At 38.0% G+C, this 20,719-nt stretch overlaps 1 protein-coding gene across 1 annotated transcript; it reads right to left on the reverse strand.

Annotated features, from left to right (window-relative positions):
* Positions 1 to 7,107: 7,107 nt before the first annotated feature.
* On the reverse strand, positions 7,108 to 10,606 carry LOC142612605 (APO protein 3, mitochondrial-like). The gene is made up of 4 exons (XM_075784709.1): positions 10,069 to 10,606; positions 9,238 to 9,634; positions 8,140 to 8,570; positions 7,108 to 7,836 (listed from the first exon to the last, which is right to left on the reverse strand). Exons 2-4 carry the CDS (start codon positions 9,606 to 9,608, stop codon positions 7,427 to 7,429), a joined length of 1,212 nt encoding a protein of 403 aa, XP_075640824.1. The 5' UTR covers positions 9,609 to 9,634; positions 10,069 to 10,606; the 3' UTR covers positions 7,108 to 7,426.
* Between the last annotated feature and the right edge of the window lie 10,113 nt (positions 10,607 to 20,719).

The following is a 20,719-nucleotide window of genomic DNA, read 5'->3' on the forward strand; positions in this document are numbered from 1 at the left end:
GGACTGTCTTTGGAATCTACGATAATATACTATGGAAAATACTTTACGGTAAAACACTCACACCAGAAAAACTGGTCTGGGTCTCTCACATTTCTTCTCTTTTTTTTTTTTTCGTTTTTTCTTTTTTTTTGTTAAACAAATATTAATCTATATATAAATATATAAAACCGAAACCTTTGAACCTCCACAATTTTTATGTCAGCACAATATTTAAATAAAATTATCATTTTATTTAAATAAATTATTTTTTCTTAATACAAACTTAATAATGAGTGAAATTCTATCTATTTAACAAGTCCAACGTAAATTCAAACACATAATTTTTTAAATAATTTTTTAAATAAAATTCTTTTTTTTTAGTCCAAATTTAATAAGGAGTGAATTTATTTAAATAAAATTATTTTTGCTTAATCCAAATTTAATAAGGAGTGAAACTCTATCTCTCTAACAAGTCCAACTTAAACTCAAACATATTATTTTTTTTAATCATGTTTTTAAGTAAAATTATTTTTGTTTAGTCCAAATTTAACAAGGAGTTAAACTCTATCTCTTTAACAAGTCCAACTTAAACTCAAACTCGTCCCTTTTTTTAAACAAAATTATTTTTGTTTAATTCGAACTTAACAAGGAATGAAACTCTATTTCTCTAACAAGTCTAACTTAAACTCAACCTCAAACATTGATAAAAAAAAAATAAAAAAAAAATTGAATAAATCCTATATTAAGATTATCCTAGACGTAGCTTTATGTGGATAAATATAAAAATCATTAACTATTGATAAAGTTCAACTTCTTTAAATAATAGAAGAATTCTAATGCAACTTCTTTAAAAAGTAATTTTCGTACATAAATTACTAAACTCTTTTTAGCTATTTTTTACAAGATAAAAAAGTTAGTAATAATTGAAATTATTCTTCTGAATATAACATATATATATATATATATATATATATATATTTTTTTTTTTTTTCAATAATTTCAAAGCCGTGAATCATCTGATTCTTTAATATTTTTTGGTCTTTTAGAAGTTTTAATATCTGAATTTTTGAGTTTTTTTTTTTTTTGCAGTATTTGAAATTGTCTGACAAATTTTTTGTAAACCATTGCACATTCAAACAATAACTTCTTCATCAAATTGTAACAGAAATTGAAGTCATACAAGAGCAAATCATGCAATGATGTAGTTTCTTAATTGATTTAAGATTTTATAAAATTATTTTAGTTTACTTCACAAATATGCAGGTTCCCATGCATAGCACAGGTTAGCGACTAGTTATGTATAAATATTTTACTTAACGAGTAACATCAAAATTTAATATAATTTCAATAAAAATAAATTAATAAATTATCTTAATAATTAATAAATGTGTCAAATTATGATGTGTAATGTGTAACTTTTTTTTTTTTTTTGATACAAGATAGAATTCTACTTTAGCCTAATTTAAGAGTATATGTGTGTGAAACTCCCTCCTAGAGACTTAAACTCTGGCCCTTGCCCTCCACACTCCACAAGTACTTATACTTGTGGAGTGACCATCGCACCAAAGGTGTGCGATGATAACAATGTGTAACCTTTAGTCTACTACTCTACTATATTAAAACACAAATTATGGTATATAATTAAATTAATTACACAAAATATTAATTTCATCTTAAATTACTTGAAACTTTTCATAATATAATTTTAATCTAAGTTTTTTAATTTTTGTGTCAAATGGGTTAATTTAGGCTGCGTTTGTTTCGCTTGAAAAAGATTTCTAGAAATTATTTTATACCAGCCTGTGTGTTTGGTACTTACAGAAAATTGGGTCAAACGGAAATTATTTTCCCCGTTGATTGTAAAATAAGCCTTCTCACTCATAAAACCATTTTCGTTCTTATTTTACCTTCAAATCTCATTTTATAGATTGAAAACAGAGAGAGAGAGAGAGAGAGAGAGAGAGAGAGAGAGAGAGAGCAGCCCAAATTGCAAGAAGAGAGAGTAGAGTGAGTGAGCTAGAAGCACACACAACTCCAGATCGCACCGGTCTTGTCGTACCCCAGCGCTGGCAAGATTGCGCCTCCTGAAGCACCGCTGAGATCACACCCCAGTACTTGTTGAGATCGCGCCGCCTAAAGCACCACCAAGATTGCACCCCAACATCGGTGAGATCGCACCCATGATCCACCCATGCCCGATCTCTCTCTTTCTCAATCTACCTCTCCCTTTCCCTCAATTGTCGATCACTCTCTATTCCTCACTTTCTCCGTTTGACTGAAGTTTTGAGTTTAACGAATGTTTTTTTTTTTTTTTTGTTTCTTTTAAGTTTATATATTGAAATTTTATATTATGAAATTTGTTTGGAAGCTGAGAAAATGTGAGAAACTAATAGAAAAATAGTATTTTCATAATGCAACCAAACACTTGAAAATATTTTCTTTTCCCAAAAATATTTTCACTTGAAAATATTTTACACTGAACCAAACGCAATCTTAGTGTAAAAAACGAGAAGTCAAATATAAGTAAACCATAAAAATATAAATTTTGAATTATTTTATAGCATTTTTTTTTATAGAACTAAAAACAAATCAAGTTTATAAGTCATCTATATATATATACAAGTAAACTGAGAGAAATCTTATTAAATTTCAAATTGGAATTCAATTAGAGTATATATATGTCTCATCTAAACAATTTTTTAAAAAAAAAATTGTGTTAAATGAGTTCATTTTGTGTCGATTTTTTTTTTCTTATGGGCTTTTCAATTCCTCTCAAAGTATTTGAAGAAATCTTTGAACTAACTTTTTTGTCATCAATTGCTTCTTAATTCTAATTTTGGTTTAGTAGTAGTTTTTTTTTTTTTTTTCTCCTTCCTTCTACTAATTTCCTCATTTTGTGTTATAGATTCTCATTCTTAGGTTGTACAACAAAATTATAAGATTTGGGGAGAAATAAAAATAAGTAGCTTCTTATTATTTTGGAATTTTTAATTTATTTATCTTTATCTTTGGTGAGTATGTAGGTTGGGAATGGCATTGATGGGTGTGATGAGGCTTGAGTTGGAGATGAAAGTCATTGTTCAGGTTATGGCTGGACTGTTGTTATTTATTTATAGCCTCGCTATTGATGTTATCATTTGTACATAATTTAACCCAAAGGCCAAGTAAAAGTACATTTTGATGATTATGCACATATATCTTTTGGTCTTGCTTGCGATTTTGCAGGGCTCACTGCTGGTATGAGAATTGGTTGTGTTGGTGGTGTTGGTGTTAGGTATATTACTATATTTCTAATCTCTTATATATCTATTAACATTTGCATGTATAGGTTGGTTCCCATTATCATATCAGCAATTGTTATTTACTACATTGTGGATTGAGTTTTTGGTTTGGTTTTGAAGTTATTATTGCTAGATTTGTGCTTCAAATTTAGACTTCTTATTGATTCATTTGCTTAAGTTACCAATTGGTTCATTTACATTGGTGGTTTATATTAGTCTGCATAGGTAGTTCATATTAGTCCTAGAGTTCACTTTTGGCATTAAGTCCACTTGTCCTAACTCTATCCATAAGTAGCTAACAATTTGAAGTTTCTCTACTTGGATGAGCTTGGTTCGAATAAGTGTTGGCATGACAAGGTTGACATTTTTTATTTTGAAAAACAACATAGCTTGTCATTAGAAATTGAAGGGTGAAAAAAATGCAATGCTTACTTAACATCTATTGAAATTTGGGCTATATTTTGTTTATAAACCCAAGGCTTAAAAAACTTCACTAGCCCAGCATGAAAGGCTTTAATTTGCAACTAATCTACTTTGGGTGGGTGCCTTTGGGTGTTTTGAACGACATATGATGAACATCTTTACAACATATGATGATTTACTTCATAAATGCTATAAAAAAAAATTAGAGTTTATTTTGGAAGCAGTAGGTAATTGGCTTCTTTGGGTCATCAGCTTTGTCACTAAAATTTGGATTTATTAAAAGTCAATTGTAGAATTTCTTTCCCTTTTTCTTTGAGCTTTTGCACTAGAAATTATTGCAGTATCAAAGTTTTGTTTAAATGTTTGCACTAGAGTTTTTTTTAGATGTTCAGTACATTTACTTGAAAGTAATTAAAATTTTGCACCTTAAGGTGTTTTCCCCTTTTTTGTTCATAGAAAATTTTCTATAATAATTTAGATTCAAATGCAGGTTATAAAATACAGATTTTTTGGAACTGTTTAGATGATATTATGCTGGAAAACAAGAGGTCGATTGATTACACAGGAGATGTGCTTGCCTTATTTGTAACATTTTTAGACCTGTGGGCATCCCTTTGTAATTCAAAGATTTTATTTTTATTTTTATTTTTTTGAATTTGGTAATTCACAGATTTTATTATTAAATATTTGTGATTGAACATAATACGATGATACTCTTAAAGTTTGTATAGATCCATATTTAGTAATTAGTTTTGATGAGTTATAATATCATTCAATTGTAACTATCACGATTATCATTAAAATTATTATCTCAACATAAAAATTAAAGAACATTAAAGCTTAGGAATAGTAGATCATGGGGTAGTTTGCTAGATAGGAAGGCGTTAAAAGTGTGAAAAGCACAACTTTATTTGAGTAAAAAAAAAAAAATCTAGAATTTTTGTCAAATAAAAAGATCAAGACATTTTTTATTATTTAAATTTCATCTCCCCCTCCCCCTCCAAACAATGGGGGAAAATAAAAAAAAAAAATTTGAAAAAAAAAGAAAAAAAAAAACTTAAAAAGAGAGATTGTAGGAAAAATTAATTAATATTGTTTGCCCTTGGATTGTTGATACTAATTCATTTATTACATATTACTATGGATATTCGGCATTTAATGGGATAGTAAAGTTCTAGACTCAAGCTAGCAAATTATAGATTTTAGGATTGCTAACAATAATTCATTCATTGCATACTAATATTATAGATGTTATGAGATTGGAAGAAAATTTAATATTGCAAATGTGAGATTACGTTTCATTAGTGGTTGTATCTGTCAATCTTCACAATAAAATGTGGACAAGCTTAGTATAAAAATATTAACATTAGTAATAGCAATCAAATTTTGTTTTCACCAACGTTGTTTTCAAAAAAAAAAAATCTTTTCACTACTATTCAATGTTTTGTGCGCAAGTACGGGTCACATGTGAGTTAAGAGAAAATTCAAAGTTAAGAGAAAATTCAATTAGATTTTCAATTTTGTATCACGTGTCCCGTTTAATTTTTAATTTTGTGCCAAGTAAATTATTGAGTATAAAAATCTAAAAATCCAAATTCAATTAAATTCTAAATTAGATTTCAATTAAAGTCCAATTTTTTGCCACGTGTCTATCTAAGTTTTTAATTTTTGTGACTAGTGAATTATTGGGTGAAAAAACCAAAAAATATAAATCTAATTAAACTCTAAATCATATATATATATATATATATATATATATATATATATATATATATTATTTATATAATGAGAAACCAGTACATATTTTAGAAATTTATAGTTTTAAAAAAGTTTAAGCTAATACTATGTATAATCTAAACTTCTTCTCAAAAAAATGTATAATTTGAACCGTATAATTGTGATTGTTTTTAATGCATGTGTTACAAGTTAAAAAAAAAATTAATTTGACTAATTATTTATATTTTTATAATAAAATTTTTGTTTAATTTAAATACATCCATGCGTTTGCATGGAGTTACATGCTAGTTTTAATAATTAATGAGGATATAACCATTTATTATAAAGAGAAGATAGTCATTTGACACAACTACCACTTCCAGATTTAATTTATGCTTATTTAGTATTTAGCAATTGTGATAAGATTTTAAGTTATAAGTGACCACTTGTGAAATTAATTTTTACTTTTTGTAACGATTAGATAAAGTCTCGACTTCTTGTTACTAAAGGGTTTTGTTACCCCCAATAATTAATTCTTCAAAATATTTAATTACCATGCTATTGTGCTCTGTCTATTTGTCATGTCACATTTTTAGATCTAAGGGTGGGAAAATGGAAAACATTGATGCATAGTTTACAATGGACATAAAATTTGAAGAATTTATATGCGCCAATTGTAATATTTGATTGACTTCCATAAAGGCTACCTAAAACTGTATCAAATTCAAAGGTAATAGTAAACACATGGGTTTGTTTTGTAAAAGGATTACTAATTCAGAAACATACAAACAATGCCGGGTTTTTTGTTAAATGTAAATTGTCAGTCCAAAAGGTGTGAAACAAATGTTGTAGTTTCAGACAAGTGCCCAATGGTGATGTAAATCATTGACCAACTTTACTTTCAGACCTTCTCAAAAAAAAAAAAAAAAAAAATTTCAAACATTCTCTTCTCTTTTTTTTTTTTTTGGGGGGGGGGGGGGGTGTTCAACGTCAATACCCATATGTAATTGTAAGTTTGTAACAACTAGGCCGAAAAACGATTTCTTTATTGTCTGCACATAAATTACTTTAAATTGTTTTGTTTCGTCTTGCTTTGGGACTTGAATAAAACTAGTTCTTGATTTGGTGTTAGCTGTAGTGTTCAATAAATTAAAGCATTGGAAAAGATTAAGCAGTGCCTTTTAATAATTGAATATTAAATATTTCTTAAAATGAGCTTAGGGTATCTATCAACAACACCCTTAAAAGAATGCAAATGAGATGACAAAGAGTGACCAATAAGTGATTAGTGAACGTAAATGGGTGGTTGGCTTAGAGGTTTTAAAAAAGCCTAGTGAAATTTATGAGGTCTTAGATCTTAAACCTCTAGCCAAGTAACTCAGAACTATTTTTAATAGATTTATTCTTGTAATTTTCTAATGTGTGTGGTACATAATGACAATAAAAGACCCCTTATAATTTCCTCCCATTTTTTATTGAATGTACGCGACATGTGACATTTATTTAATTTTATTAGACTCCACATGTTTTACATCTAAATAAAAATTGGAAGATTCAATGAGAGGGTAAAAATTAAAATTTTAAAATTAAAACAGTGATTAGTGAATGTTAATAGGTTAAAGATGCCAACTTTATTCTTATTGAGTTATTGTCCAAGAGATTAGAGACGCAATCTTGCTTACCATATGAAAGAGTAGGCTTTAAAGGCAAGAGAACAAAACTAGTCTCATATAGCTCAAGAGCCCAACGTATATAAGCGAACAAGAGCATATTGAAACAAACAAATGCATGTACAAAACCTTCATTTCCTTTTTCCCCGAGAGAGAGATTGTACTCCCATGCATCCTAGATAATTCGTGCAAAACTAGTAGATAGTGAGATACGCACAAGTTTTGCACATGCTATTTGTGCACATACAGATTTCACACTATAACAATTAGCAAAGAAGACACAGTGAGGGCAATTGACAAAGCTCGCTTCTTTTTTCAAATGAGTAGGCAGCATCAGACACTAATTCTACTCAAACATTACACAACCCACTTTAGTTCATCTAATTCAGGAACTGCAACATCTTCTCTCATGACACCTGCATAATGATCACCCACATATGCCCCAGCTTGAGCAAATAGTTCCACCACTGCAGGCAACATACCATAGTACCTCTTCAAACCATTTACAAGTGGCTCACCACTATGCCTATCTCGTACATGCCACACATACACTGGAGGAATTAAATCATCAACTGTTGCCTCCTGCCAAGCATGTTGCCCATCCCTCATCTGGTGTTTAAAAGCTTGGCAATTCCTTACCTTGTGACCCTTAGGCCCCACTTGCATCTCTGAACAATATCCACAAGTTTGGACAGCATACTTCTTCATAAGTTTTGATGCTCCTGAACGCATTCTTTCCCATGCCTCCATGCCTTGAACGGCAATAGCTGCATAAATGCTAGAGCATTAGATGCTTGTGTAAGAAATGGGTTAAGAACATTTAACTGTTTTTCCCCAATAATGGTTAAAATCTAGTAAGTAAATGCTAATTAGGTCCTGGAGAAATAATCTTCCAGAATTATAAAAATGATAAAAAAGAGAACTCAACTGGAATAATAATCCATGACACCCAAGACACCAATGGCAATTGAAAGGCTAGATGAATCATAGATTCTTTAGGAGTAATCTTCTGATGAAAAGAGTTAATAGATTTTTTCAACTTGGAAAAGAGTAGCTAGAAGAAAACAAACCTTGTACATCATCGGAATGCAAGTCAAAAAACTTGTCTTCTTCACTCGACTTCTTTTTCTTATCCCAAAACCCGTATGTGTTAATATCTTTACCAGGTGTGTCCTCTTTGGGAAATCTCCGCTCAAAATCTATAATTTTACCAGCAAGACTATAAATAGGGAAGGTCCTTCTCCTTGTAGGGTACTCAGGTATGTCGAAACCTGCTTGAACACACAATTCTACAATTGCTGGAATTCGATCCACTTGGAGCTGCTCATTATGAGAAACAGCTCTCCCTACCCTGTCATATAGATGAAACGATTCTACAAGAGGCAAAATATGCTCCACACCTCCTCTATCCCAAGTGTGCTCTTTGTTTTTCAGGCTACCAGCAACATCGCATGTCCTAATTCTGTGTGGTGGATCACCAACGTGAACCTCTCCACACAAGCTGTATACAATAGACAGCCATTTCACAAGACAGATTTTTCCCCCCAAAAAAAAATCCAAAAAGATAACCATACCAAAATAAAATACTTACCCATAGGTGTTGAATTTTTTTTTACTCCATATCTAGTTTAATTAATTAAGGACTTAACATAACCAGATTTTCTGGATTAATGTTCACATGTAATGCCCATTGTTGTTGTTGTTGTTGTTTTTTTCAAGGTAAATAAATTCATCAATGCCTTCTGTTTCATAGAATTGTGATTTTCTGAAAATTGTGTCATCTATCTTTTAAAAATGTTATATCAAGTTAAACTAACATTACAATATTACATATGTGAAAAAAAACCTAGTAACTGACCTCTATGGTAATGAAGTGAATATAAAAATGTTTTAATATCAGATTCTTTGTTTCATGATTCATGAATCTAGATATAAGCCATTTCAATTTAATTAAAACCCTCAAAATATACTTTTTTATTTCTGACCCACTAATTGTTCTTTCCAATAAGTGCCATTTTCTTTAACTAGAACTTCAAGGATGTTTTGTGGGAATCCCATCTATTTAAAAGCCACACATCACTAGAAATTCGACCAACAGCCTTACATAGTTACATAACTGGTTAATCAAATCAAAATTTTTTAAAAAATTATGCCTTTTATGGGTTTACCTGCAAGAAAAAATAGCAATGCTCTTAACAATCCTCGAGACACAAGCATTAAGTTTGGCTCTGGCAGCATACACTTCATGAGCAACTGGAACTAATCCCTTGACCAACAGTCCATTTTCGGGAGGCCGCAGAGTGTTCTCCTGCACCATCTGCTTCTCTTTCCTCCTCAACCTAGCCTCACGCTTGAGTTCATTAACACTCGTCACCAATGGCTTCCTCTCAGACTTCTTACGCTTAATTGGTAGCTCCACATGAGAAGAGCCAGTTGAGTACCAACCACAAAAATGCCTGTTTATCCCAATAAAGTTTTTAGCAGATCTTTCTGTGATATCAAGCAAGTTTACCACGTTTCTAATACGTCCACGCAACATTTCTGCTCATGACAATTTACCCATCTCTGCAATAAACAATAGTACAAGATTTGTATATATAATGCATCAAAAAAACCATCACTCTTCAAACAATTCACATTAATAAAAATCAGCTTAGAACTTTGGCTACTTGCATTGCTTCAGTTACTGTGATAGTAACATTGAATTGGCAGTATAAAATCACTGTTTAGGGACTCATTTTAACATCTTGGAATGAAAATATGATATGGTAAGTGAATTTGTATGAAATAAAAAATGCAGTCACTCAAGCATTTAAGCAAACACGTAGCATGCAATGTTACACTGCTGATAAAAGGGTTGCTCTGTTTGAGGAACAAAAATAGGTTTTACGTTAACTAAAACATAAGATTATGTCAAGCTGTAAAAGGCAGTAATCAGTAAACCCCAACAACGAAATTTGAGGCTGGAGAGTACCAAGAATTGAAGAATAATAACTTACCTTTCCTTTCCTACTGTGTCTTTGAATGGCTCCATTGGTGGGTTTGAATCGGGTAATAACCAAACATGTTGCGATTTTGGGCCTTTCTGGGCTGGGCTCATATGTTATTTGTGCTGGCACTGAGCCACATAATTAGTAACCCTTCTCGTTTGGCAGGTAGATTATTTTATGGATTGTCACTACTCAAAAGAAGATGAACGACCATGGGTGATTGGCTGCAGTAACTCTGGCACTATAGGCTACTTTCCAGTAAATTATAATGGAGTGGGAGTCATAGGATGTCCAGAAGCAGTACTTGCGGGTGGGCATACAGGTATTGTGAGGAGTGTGTTGCCTATGGCAAGTATGCAGCGGGGTGGGCTAGCCCAAAACCAAGGCATTTTTGGATGGACAGGTGCTGAAGATGGCTGCTTATGCTGCTGGTTGTCTGATGACTCTCCTCAGATAAATAGATCATGGATTTCAACCGCATTGATAATGAGGTCACCCGGTACTCGCAAGAAAAATAGGCATAATCCCTACTAGCAAAGCCTTTTTTTTGGGCCTTTTGTATCTTTTTCTTCATCATTTTTTAAATTTTTTTGGGTTTTCAGTACTGCTTGCTGTGAACTTACTGTACCATTAATATAGTCTCTTTCTTTTTATTCGTTTTTTATTTTTATTTTTTTGGGTTTTCAGTATGCAGGTTTACTGAGCATTGGGAAACATATGTAGTGATGAATCCGAAAAATCACCAGTAAGCTATAAGCACTTTCTCAAATCGATGCGATATCTGCAAAAAGAAATAAAAGACCTAAAAGAGAGCACCGTTGTGGTACCGGCCAAAAATCCTCCAAAAGTCAAGTTAGAATTTTTTTTTTTTAAATTTTTTAACCCTAGAGTGTCAGAGTTGAGTCAATAATGCGTACCTTGATACTAGGGTTTCTGGGGTATTTATATTGGCGTAGAATTTCCTTTCCTTTTAATATACAACTTCATTCTTGAGCTCTTTTTCATATAGGAGTCTTCTTATTATGGTCAAACGTGTAATGCAAGAACTTCAGGTGTACACGCTTGTGTGGAGATAAAGCAAAGTCGAGTCAAACATATCGTGTGACACACAACTAAGAATTTATAACCAATCAATATCGGACGGATACTCAATGATCGACACCGTCCTATATGCATTCCTACGGTCTCAACCCGTCTACTTCCACTCCGTCCATATAGGACGGAGGAAAGATCCGTCTCCTGTTTTTATCCTCTTCAGTTGCCCCCTTCACTCCTTGGATCCGTCTTTAAATACTAGACGAATGCATGGAGTGATTCATATGGCAATCTATTGAGACAGGACGATCCTGGGTTACTATGACGAAGGACACGTGGCCTGTGTTTATGGCGAAGGACACGTGTCCCTTATTGATTAGTTGTTCCCCTGAAACAAGGCGTCCCTTCGTATTCTGTGCCCTTTGTTCTATAAAAGCCTGCCTTTTCTTCCTTCATTCTTCTCTTCCTATAAAATTTTTTCAATAAGAGCGCTACCTTCATTTCTATTGTGCATTCATGTTGTCCTACTAGTCTATCCGTCATTTCGTATTTGCTCGATCTCGATCCGGTATGTACTCTAAACCCTTCTTCTTTCTTTCTCTTTATTTTATTATTTTATATATATGCACTTTCTTTAGATCCGTTAGTGTCTTAGGTTATACCGTCATAAATGTAGGTAATGTCTAGTGCGTCGAGTAATCAATCGTTTGTCTGCGACGGGGCGGGCTACGATGAGGGGTTCCTGTCAGGTCCAAGAGACCCTGACGCTTCAAGTGAAGAAATGAATCCGTCCAGTACCTCTCCTTCCCTAGATGATGAAGGTTTGGAGACGGAGAGTTCAGAGTTGTCAAGTAGTAGCTTAGATGGTGTGGATCCCCCCGTTCAATCTGTGATCGGTCCGGACGGTCTTAGAGAGTTCGTCATGCTACCCCTCTGGACGGTGAATGATTTTAGGTCCTCAATCATTGAATCCCATCTCAAAACACTTAGGGCGAAGTACCAAATCCCTGATAACGTCCGTCTACGTCTCCCCCACAAGTCTGAGAAATGTTACTATAGGGGGGTCGACGGTGTTGGGATCTATGAGCAAGCACTGAAGGTAGGGCTCAAATTCCCTTTGAGTTCTCTCCACCGTCGGCTGCTTCAATATCTTGGCCTATTCGTCACTCAGATCTCTCTAAACGCTTGGAGGGTTTTCATAGGTGTGGAAGTTTTATATGGGGCTATGTCTGAAGGTGCGCGAAGGTTGACGGTGGAAGAATTCTTCCACTGTTACCGTCCGACGGAGATCGTTAAGTCAAAAGGAATGTATAGTTTTGTAGCTAGGAGCCCGTTGTTGAGGCTCGTCTATGATACACCGGACTCCAATAGGGACTAGAAGAGTAGGTATTTCATCTTGGAAGGAGATGAATGGATGTGTCGTCCAGGGGACGACACGTATATGCCCGTCGACACTACATGGGGCATAATGCCTCCGTCGAGTATGCTATTGCTTTAGTTTCCGTCTAATTGAACTTTGAAAGTTTTTTTTTTTTTTTTTAAAGTCTAATCGTCTTTTTTGCAGCTCGGGACCGTCCACAAGTTACTTTAGAGGAGTAGAGTTTCCAGGAGAGAATTTTCAACAAGATGAAGCTTCAGGAGAGGACGTGGGCACAACTTGTCACTCTTGATACTCTCCATTGGTATTGTGACGGTCTTGAACCTACATCTGCCGCCCATCGTTATGACAGCAGAGTTCGTAAACGTAAGTCCGTCGTAACTCTCTCCGTCTTTTATTATCGTTATTATTTTTTACTCTTGCCTTTCTAACACTGCACATCCGTCTTTGATTTGCAGAAATGGACGCTGCCAAGAGAAGAGCCTTCATCAAACAACAAGCAGCGAAGAAAAAACAAGAGGTCGGTCAAGCTAAGGGGATGGTTCCATCTCTTCTGTCAAAACGGAATCAACCGGAGAAGATAGGCCGTTTGCCTAAGAAGCAAAAGACCACCCCAGAGCCCGTCGTAGCGTTGGAGGCCGAGAAACCACCCGTCAGGCATGGCAAGGGTAAGGGTTTGATGAAGGGTCCAATTCCCACCGGTGAGAAACCACCCGTCCTACTTCGGGAAGACTCAAGTTATGCCCTGGAAAAACTCTCGTCCATTATGATGGCTAACGATTATGAGGACCTTGGCAACCACGCGACAGAGGCGATGGGAGAGACGGGCCTCTTCACTATTGCACAGGTACTTTTTAACCCGCCCTCTAGCTTTTGTAACCTTCATTTTTATCCGTCGTTTACATAGTGTTGTATTTTGCTTTCAGGCCATGCTAATGATGAAAGGGCTAATGGGCCGTTGTCTCAATCACGAGATAACTATGGACAGTCTTAGGAAGAAGAATAAGATGGTGGAGGACGAGCTTCACGATCTAAAGACCTGGAAGATCAACATGGATAGGAAGCTTAAGTGCTCGGAGCAGGTTAGAGGTGAGCTGGAGAAGGAGAATGAGCAATTACGTCAAATTTTGAAAGACAAGGAAAAAGAGCTGACGGACACGAAGACTCAACTCCGCAATGCAAAAGAAGTTGGGGTCCAGGAGTATCGTGACTCCGACCTTCTTTTGGCAGAGCTTGGGAGCTCCTTTGCTGACGGATTCGATGACGCCATTCGACAGGTCAAGGCTTCGTATCCCGATCTGGACGTGTCCCATGTCTCCATCAACGCTCAAGGGGAAACACTTGTGCAATCTGTCTGTTCAGAGAGTACAAACAATGTGCTTACCGTCACTGCTCCAGCTGAAGAAGGTCAAACTCTCCCTCCAAATCAACCAGACGACGATCAAAGGAATGAAAACACTTCCCCAAAGCATCAGTAGAAGTTTTTTTTTTTTTTTTTTTTTTTTTTTTTTTTGTATATCACGGTCAAAACTTTAACTGTTGTAATTTATTTTGTTGAACTGTTGCTTTTTTTAATTGTGAACATTTCATCTTATGAAATCCCACTAGCTTATTTGCTTGCTTTTTATCCGTCGTGTATTTTTAATTTATTGCTACATGTATTGTCTAATCATGTCACAGGGTCCGTCCAATTGTGAGTTTAGACCAATTGTGAGACGGACTGACATCATAAATAACATGCAAATAAGCTATGTGACAATATGATAACAATCCTCGTAGGTTGATCTGTCCACTGTGTGGACAATTTTTATCCATTTGAGTCATCCGTCCACAATGAGGCCTTTAATAGAGATCCGTCCATTATGTGGACGATTTTATTTTTATTCATTTTGGATGACCCGTCCACTATATGGACTAAGTAGGGGTCTGTCCACTATGTGGACTTAGTAGATTTTTTTATCCATTTTGGATAATCCCGTCCACTATATGGACTTAGTAGGGGTCCGTCCACTATGTGGACTTAAGTAAAGACCAGTCCACTTTGTGGACTTAAGTAGAGACCAGTCCACTTTGTGGACTTAAGTAGAGACCCGTCCACTTTTTGGACTTAACCCGTCCACTTTGTGGACTTGAGTGAGGATTTGTTCATTATGTGGACTTTAGACCCGTCCACTTTGTGGACTTTGTATGGATTCATCCACTCTGTAGACTTGGTGGAGATCCATCCACTTTGTGGACTTTGTATGAATTCGTCCACTCTGTAGACTTGACGGAGATCCGTCCACTTTGTGGACTTAGTAACTTTTAAGCACAATATATTTCATACGTTTTTAAATAAAAAATCTTCTCATTATGTCATACCGGTAGACCATATTTTTCATGGAAAATAATAAAAGGAAGAAAAAACTTTGGCTTTAATAAGTAAAAACTACGACTGTTTAAAAAATGAACTGGGGTAGGTGCTGCCAATGCCCCCCTGGACTACTGGTAGTACTTCTTCAGGTGCTCTGTGTTCCATGGATGACTCAGTTTTCTTCCGTCTAATGTCTCTAAGTAGTACGTTCCTTTCTTATGCCATAAAACAATTCGGTACGGTCCTTCCCAGTTAGGACCCAGCTTTCCTTGGGAGGCATCCTTTGTAGCGTCGAGCACTTTTCGTAAGACCAGATCTCCCACCTGGAATTCCCTGTGCCTCACCTTGGAGTTGTAATGTCTTGCCATCATGTGTTGGTACCGTGCCAGTCTTTGTGCTGCTGCTGCCCTAACCTCGTCTACAAGATCAAGTTGTAAACGCAATGCTTCGTCATTCTTGCTTTCATCGTAGCTTTCCATAGGGTAACTTGTCAATCCTACTTCTGTCGGTATGAGGGCCTCAGTACCATACGCCAATCGAAACGGTGTCTCTCCTGTCGGCGTTCTTGCCGTTGTCCTGTATGCCCATAAGACACTTGGTAGTTCATCCGGCCAGATGCCCTTTGCCCCTTCGAGCCGGGTCTTGATAATCTTCAACAAGGACCGGTCCGTGACTTCAACTTGTCCGTTGGCCTGTGGGCGGGCGGGCGATGAGTAGTGATTTTTGATTCCAAGTTGAGAACAAAAGTCTCTGAACGCGTCATTGTCAAATTGTTTCTCGTTGTCTGAAACGAGTACCCTCGGGATTCCATATCTACAAATAATACTTCTCCATACAAAGCTACGGATGTTTTTCTCTGTGATAGTAGCTAGAGCTTCTGCTTCCACCCATTTAGTGAAGTAGTCAATTCCAACCACCAAGAACTTCAGCTGCCTTATCGCTGTCGGGAATGGACCCATGATGTCTAACCCCCATTGAGCAAACGGCCATGGAGCCGTCATAGGGGTGAGTTCTTCTGTTGGCTGCCTAATGAGATTGCCAAATCGTTGACACTTGTCGCAAGCTCTAACGTATGTATGGGCATCCTTTTGCATTGTTGGCCAGTAGTATCCCGCTCGGAGTAGCTTGTGCACTAGCGACCTTGATCCAGAATGGTTTCCACAAATTCTTTCATGGATCTCTCTCATCACGTAGTCTGCCCCTCCGCGGCGGAGACATCTTAGATATGGTCGGGAGAAACCTCTTTTGTACAGGACGTTTTTAATCAAGACGAACCGGGCAGCTTTAACCTTCAACTTTCTTGCGTCTTCTTTGTTATCGGGCAGCTTGCCCTCCTTGAGATATGACATAATTGGAGCCGTCCAATCATCCTCAATGCTTACCTCCTGCATGCTTATGTCGTTTAATAATGATGAAAACTGGAAGAAGGATAATACCTGTTCAGGGACGATCACGGGTTCAGCCGAAGCAGCCTTTGCGAGTCGATCTGCTTCTTGATTCTCTTCTCTTGGGATTTGAATCATCGTGAATTGAAGGTCATTCGTTCGACCTTTCACTTCCCCGAGGTACCTCTTCATCCTCTCATTCTTACAATCGTAGCTCCCATTAACTTGACTGACCACGATTTGAGAATCGGAGTAGACGACCGCCTTCCTAGCCCCTGCAGCTATCGCAAGCTCTAGTCCCGCAATTAGGGCCTCGTACTCCGCTTTGTTGTTAGTAGTGGTGAAGTCCAGACGGATCATGCATTCAATCTTGTCTCCTTCCGGGGTGTGGAGTACGACCCCGACACCCCCAGCGTGCTCATTGGAAGATCCGTTTGTGTGAATCTTCCATGTGGGCGTCTCTTCTGCCCCCTGCTCCTCTACGGTAGTGAATTCTGCAATGAAGTCTGCCAATATCTGTCCTTTCACTGTCGTTCGTGGCTGATATTGGATATCGTACTCACTTAGCTCGATTGCCCAAAGAGCCATTCGTCCAGCATTTTCGGGGTTGCTCATTGCTCTCCGTAAGGGCTTATCCGTCAAGACATTTATAGTGTGTGCTTGAAAATATGGCTTGAGCTTCCGAGCTGCAGTCACAAGAGAAAATGTGAGTTTTTCCATCCGAGGGTATCTTTCTTCTGCACCTCTTAATGCCCGGCTTATGAAGTACACGGGCTTTTGTATCTTTCCTTCTTCCCTGATAAGAGCTGCACTGACCGCTGCTGATGAGACAGCAAGGTACAAGAACAATTCTTCACCCAGCACAGATGGGCTAAGCAATGGCGGAGCGGAGAGATATATCTTTAACTCTTCAAATGCCTTTTGGCACTCGTTCGTCCATTCGAAAGATCTCTTTAGCGTTCGGAAGAAGGGGAGGCATTTGTCCGTTGCTCTAGATACGAACCTATTCAACGCTGCTATCTTCCCGGTCTAGCTTTGTACTTCCTTTACCATCCTTGGAGGAGAGAGCTCCATAATCGCCTTTATTTTCTCTGGGTTGACTTTGATGCCCCTCTAGGACACCATAAATCCTAAGAATTTTCCCGCAGTTATTCTGAACGCGCATTTGTTTGGATTTAGCTTCATTTTGTATGTTCGAAGAGTATTGAAAGTCTCCTAGAGGTCCCTTAGATGATCAGACACATTTACGCTTTTTACCAACATATCATCCACGTAAACTCGCATGTTTCTGCCAATTTGGTGTTCGAACATTTTGTTCATCAATCTCTGATACGTGGCTTCTGTGTTTTTAAGCCCAAAAGGCATTACCTTGTAGCAAAAAAGCCCCCAGCTCGTCACAAATGAGGTTTTTTCCTGATCGGTCTTGTCCAACTTGATTTGATTGTAACCGGAGAAGGCATCCATAAAGCTCAGAAGCTCATGTCTTGCAGTGGAGTCTACAAGGGTGTCAATGCGTGGGAGTGGGTAACTATCCTTAGGGCAGGCTCTATTTAGATCCGTGAAGTTGACACACATCCTCCACTTCCCATTGGATTTCCTGACCATGACCACATTCGCCAACCAATCAGGGTAGTACACCTTGCGTATGAAGTCTACTTCTTGTAGCTTCCGCACTTCTTCCGCTATGGCTCGATCTCGTTAGGGGGCGAACACTCACTTTTTCTGCTGGACAGGATAGAAAGAAGGTGACACGTTTAACCTGTGGACTATGACTGTTGGATCTATTCCCGGCATGTCCTCGTGGCTCCATGCAAAAACATCTTGGTTTTCTTTGAGAAATAATACGAGCGCTTGTTGGACTGTTTGGTCGGCGAGAGTTCCGATTCTGGTTGTTCGGTCGGGTCTAGAATCATCCAGTTGTACTTCTTCCAACTATCCGTCGGCTCTGCCACTGTTCTCTGCTCCTCGATGTTCATCGCTTGTAGTTGGTCTTCCAGTTCCATCATGGCGACGTAACATTCCCGTGCAGCCACTTGATTTCCCTGCAGTTCTCCTACTCCGTATTCGGTAGGAAATTTGATCATCAGATGGTAGGTAGAGGTGACAGCTTTCCATGCATTGAGAGTGGGCCGTCCAAGGATGGCGTTATACGCTGAAGAGCAGTTAACCACGAGAAAAGAAACGTCCTTGGTTATCTACTGTGGGTAATCTCCCACCATCACAGACAACGTGACGACGCCTAAAGGGTAGACCCTTGTTCCTCTGAAACCAACAAGGGGTGCATTCGTTGGGACCAGTCGCTCTTTAGCAATCCCCATTTGCTGGAAGGCAGGGTAATAGAGGATATCTGCTGAGCTTCTATTGTCCACCAAAACTTGATGTATGTTGTAGTCCCCTGCCCGTATGCTGACCACGAGCGCATCGTCGTGTGGGTGGTGAAGGCGTTGCGCATCCTCTTCCGAAAACCCGATGCTGGGGCTATTTCACCAAGTTGCTTTTGGCGAGGATCCTGTTGATTGGACGCTTTGAACCATCCGCAAGTAGGTCTTTCTGGCCTTTTTGGAAGACCCCACATAAGTAGCGCCCCTTACAATCATTCGTATATCTCCAACAGGTGGCCTAGGACGTTCATTTTCCCGTCTGGGATTCTACTCCTGAAGTTGATCCATTCTTTCCTTCCGCACGAACCTCTGTAGCCTTCCTTGCCTGATAAGGGCCTCAATCTGCTGCTTCAAGTCATAACAGTCCGTGGTATCGTGACCATGATCGCCATGAAAACGGTAGTATCTATCTCTTGGCCTTTTGTTCGGATCTCCCTTCAGCTTGCCTGGGAACGTCAAAGTTCCTTCATCTTTGATCTGCATTAACACTTGGTCAATCGGTGCTGTGAGAGGGGTGAAGCTTGTAAATCTTCCCGTAGGCGGCTTGGGTCGTCGATCTTCCCGTCGTTCTCTGGTTCTTGGCATTTTTCGCCCTCTGTCCTGTTGCGCGTCTTCTTGTCTTTCCCTCTTTCTAGGCTTGTCCTCTCAAGTTAGCAGGGCATCCTCAGTGTTCATATACTCCGTTGCCCTGTAAAACACATCGGACATAGTTTTCGAGTCCTTCTTGTATAGAGAGAACAAGAACTTACCCTTTCGTAGTCCATTTGTGAATGCTACCACAAGTATCTTGTCATCTGCCTCGTCTATTGAGAGGGCTTCCTTGTTAAAGCGGGCTATGTACGATCTTAATGTCTCGTCCTCTCGTTGCCTAATGTTCAACAGGCACGCAGTTGACTTTTTATGCCGGTGGCTCCCGATGAAGTGTAATACAAACTGTGTGCCTAACTTCTTAAAAGTGCTGATGGAATTAGGCGTCAGCCTACTGTACCAGTCCCTTGCTGGTCCTTTCAAAGTAGTGAGAAAAGCCCTACACATTACTTCGTCTGGTACACCTTGAAGATGCATTAGAGTCTTGAAAGATTCCAAGTGATCCAACAGGTCCTTGGATCCGTCGTAATTCTCTACGTGAGGCATGCGAAACTTTGGAGGAAGGGGGCAGGAATTCACAAGTGCTGTGAAAGGCAAATCTGTTCTATGGACTAGGTCGTCCAGGTCATTGGAAACTCGTCCTTTGAGGGCATTCATCATCACGTCCATACGTTCCCTCATCTCCTGCATCTCGGCTGCTATGTGGGTCGGCAAGGTGTCCGAGACAAATGGTCGGTTGGTCTCCTGCCGCTCTGGTCTAGTTGGGGCGTTGCTACCCTCAGGCCCTTCCGCGTTCCTTCCTTCCGGACTAGCACCTTTCTGGTTTCCTTCAGGCGCACTTTGGTGTGCGTTCCTTTGCCGCAGTTGCTCCTCTAAATCATGATTCTGCTTGGTGAGGCACTCAACCGCCGTCGCTAGCGTTTGGACTTGCCTTTCTAGAGCTGTGGCATGCAGTTCGTCGCCTTGATTGTTGGTTGTTGCCATCGATCGAGTGAGTACCATGCAACTTTTTGTCTCAGGAATAGAGCAAAGGCTTGCTAATGATGCCCTTTTTCCCACAGACAGCGCCAACTGATAAAGTCAAAAAATCACCAGTAAGCTGCAAACACTTCCCCAAATCGATGCGATACCTGCAAAAGGAAATAAAAGACCTAAAAGAGAGCACCGGTGTGGTGCCGGCCAAAAACCCTCCGAATGTTAAGTTAGAATCTTTTTTTTTTTTTTTTTAACCTTAGAGTGCCAGAGTTGAGTCAATAATGCGTACCTTGATGCTAGGGTTTCTGGGGTATTTATATTGGCGTAGAATTTCCTTTCCTTTTAGGATACAACTTCCTTCTTGAGCTCTTTTTCATATAGGAGTCTTCTTATTATAGTCAAACGTGTAACACAAGAACTTCAGGTGTACACGCTTCTGTGGAGATAAAGCAAAGCCGAGTCAAACATATCGTGTGACACATAACTAAGAATTTATAACCAATCAATATCGGACAGATACTCAATGATCGACACCGTCCTATATGCATTCCTACGGTCTCAACCC

This window comes from Castanea sativa, chromosome 10 (genome assembly GCF_040712315.1).
Source record: "Castanea sativa cultivar Marrone di Chiusa Pesio chromosome 10, ASM4071231v1".
NCBI classification, from domain to species: Eukaryota; Viridiplantae; Streptophyta; class Magnoliopsida; order Fagales; family Fagaceae; genus Castanea; species Castanea sativa.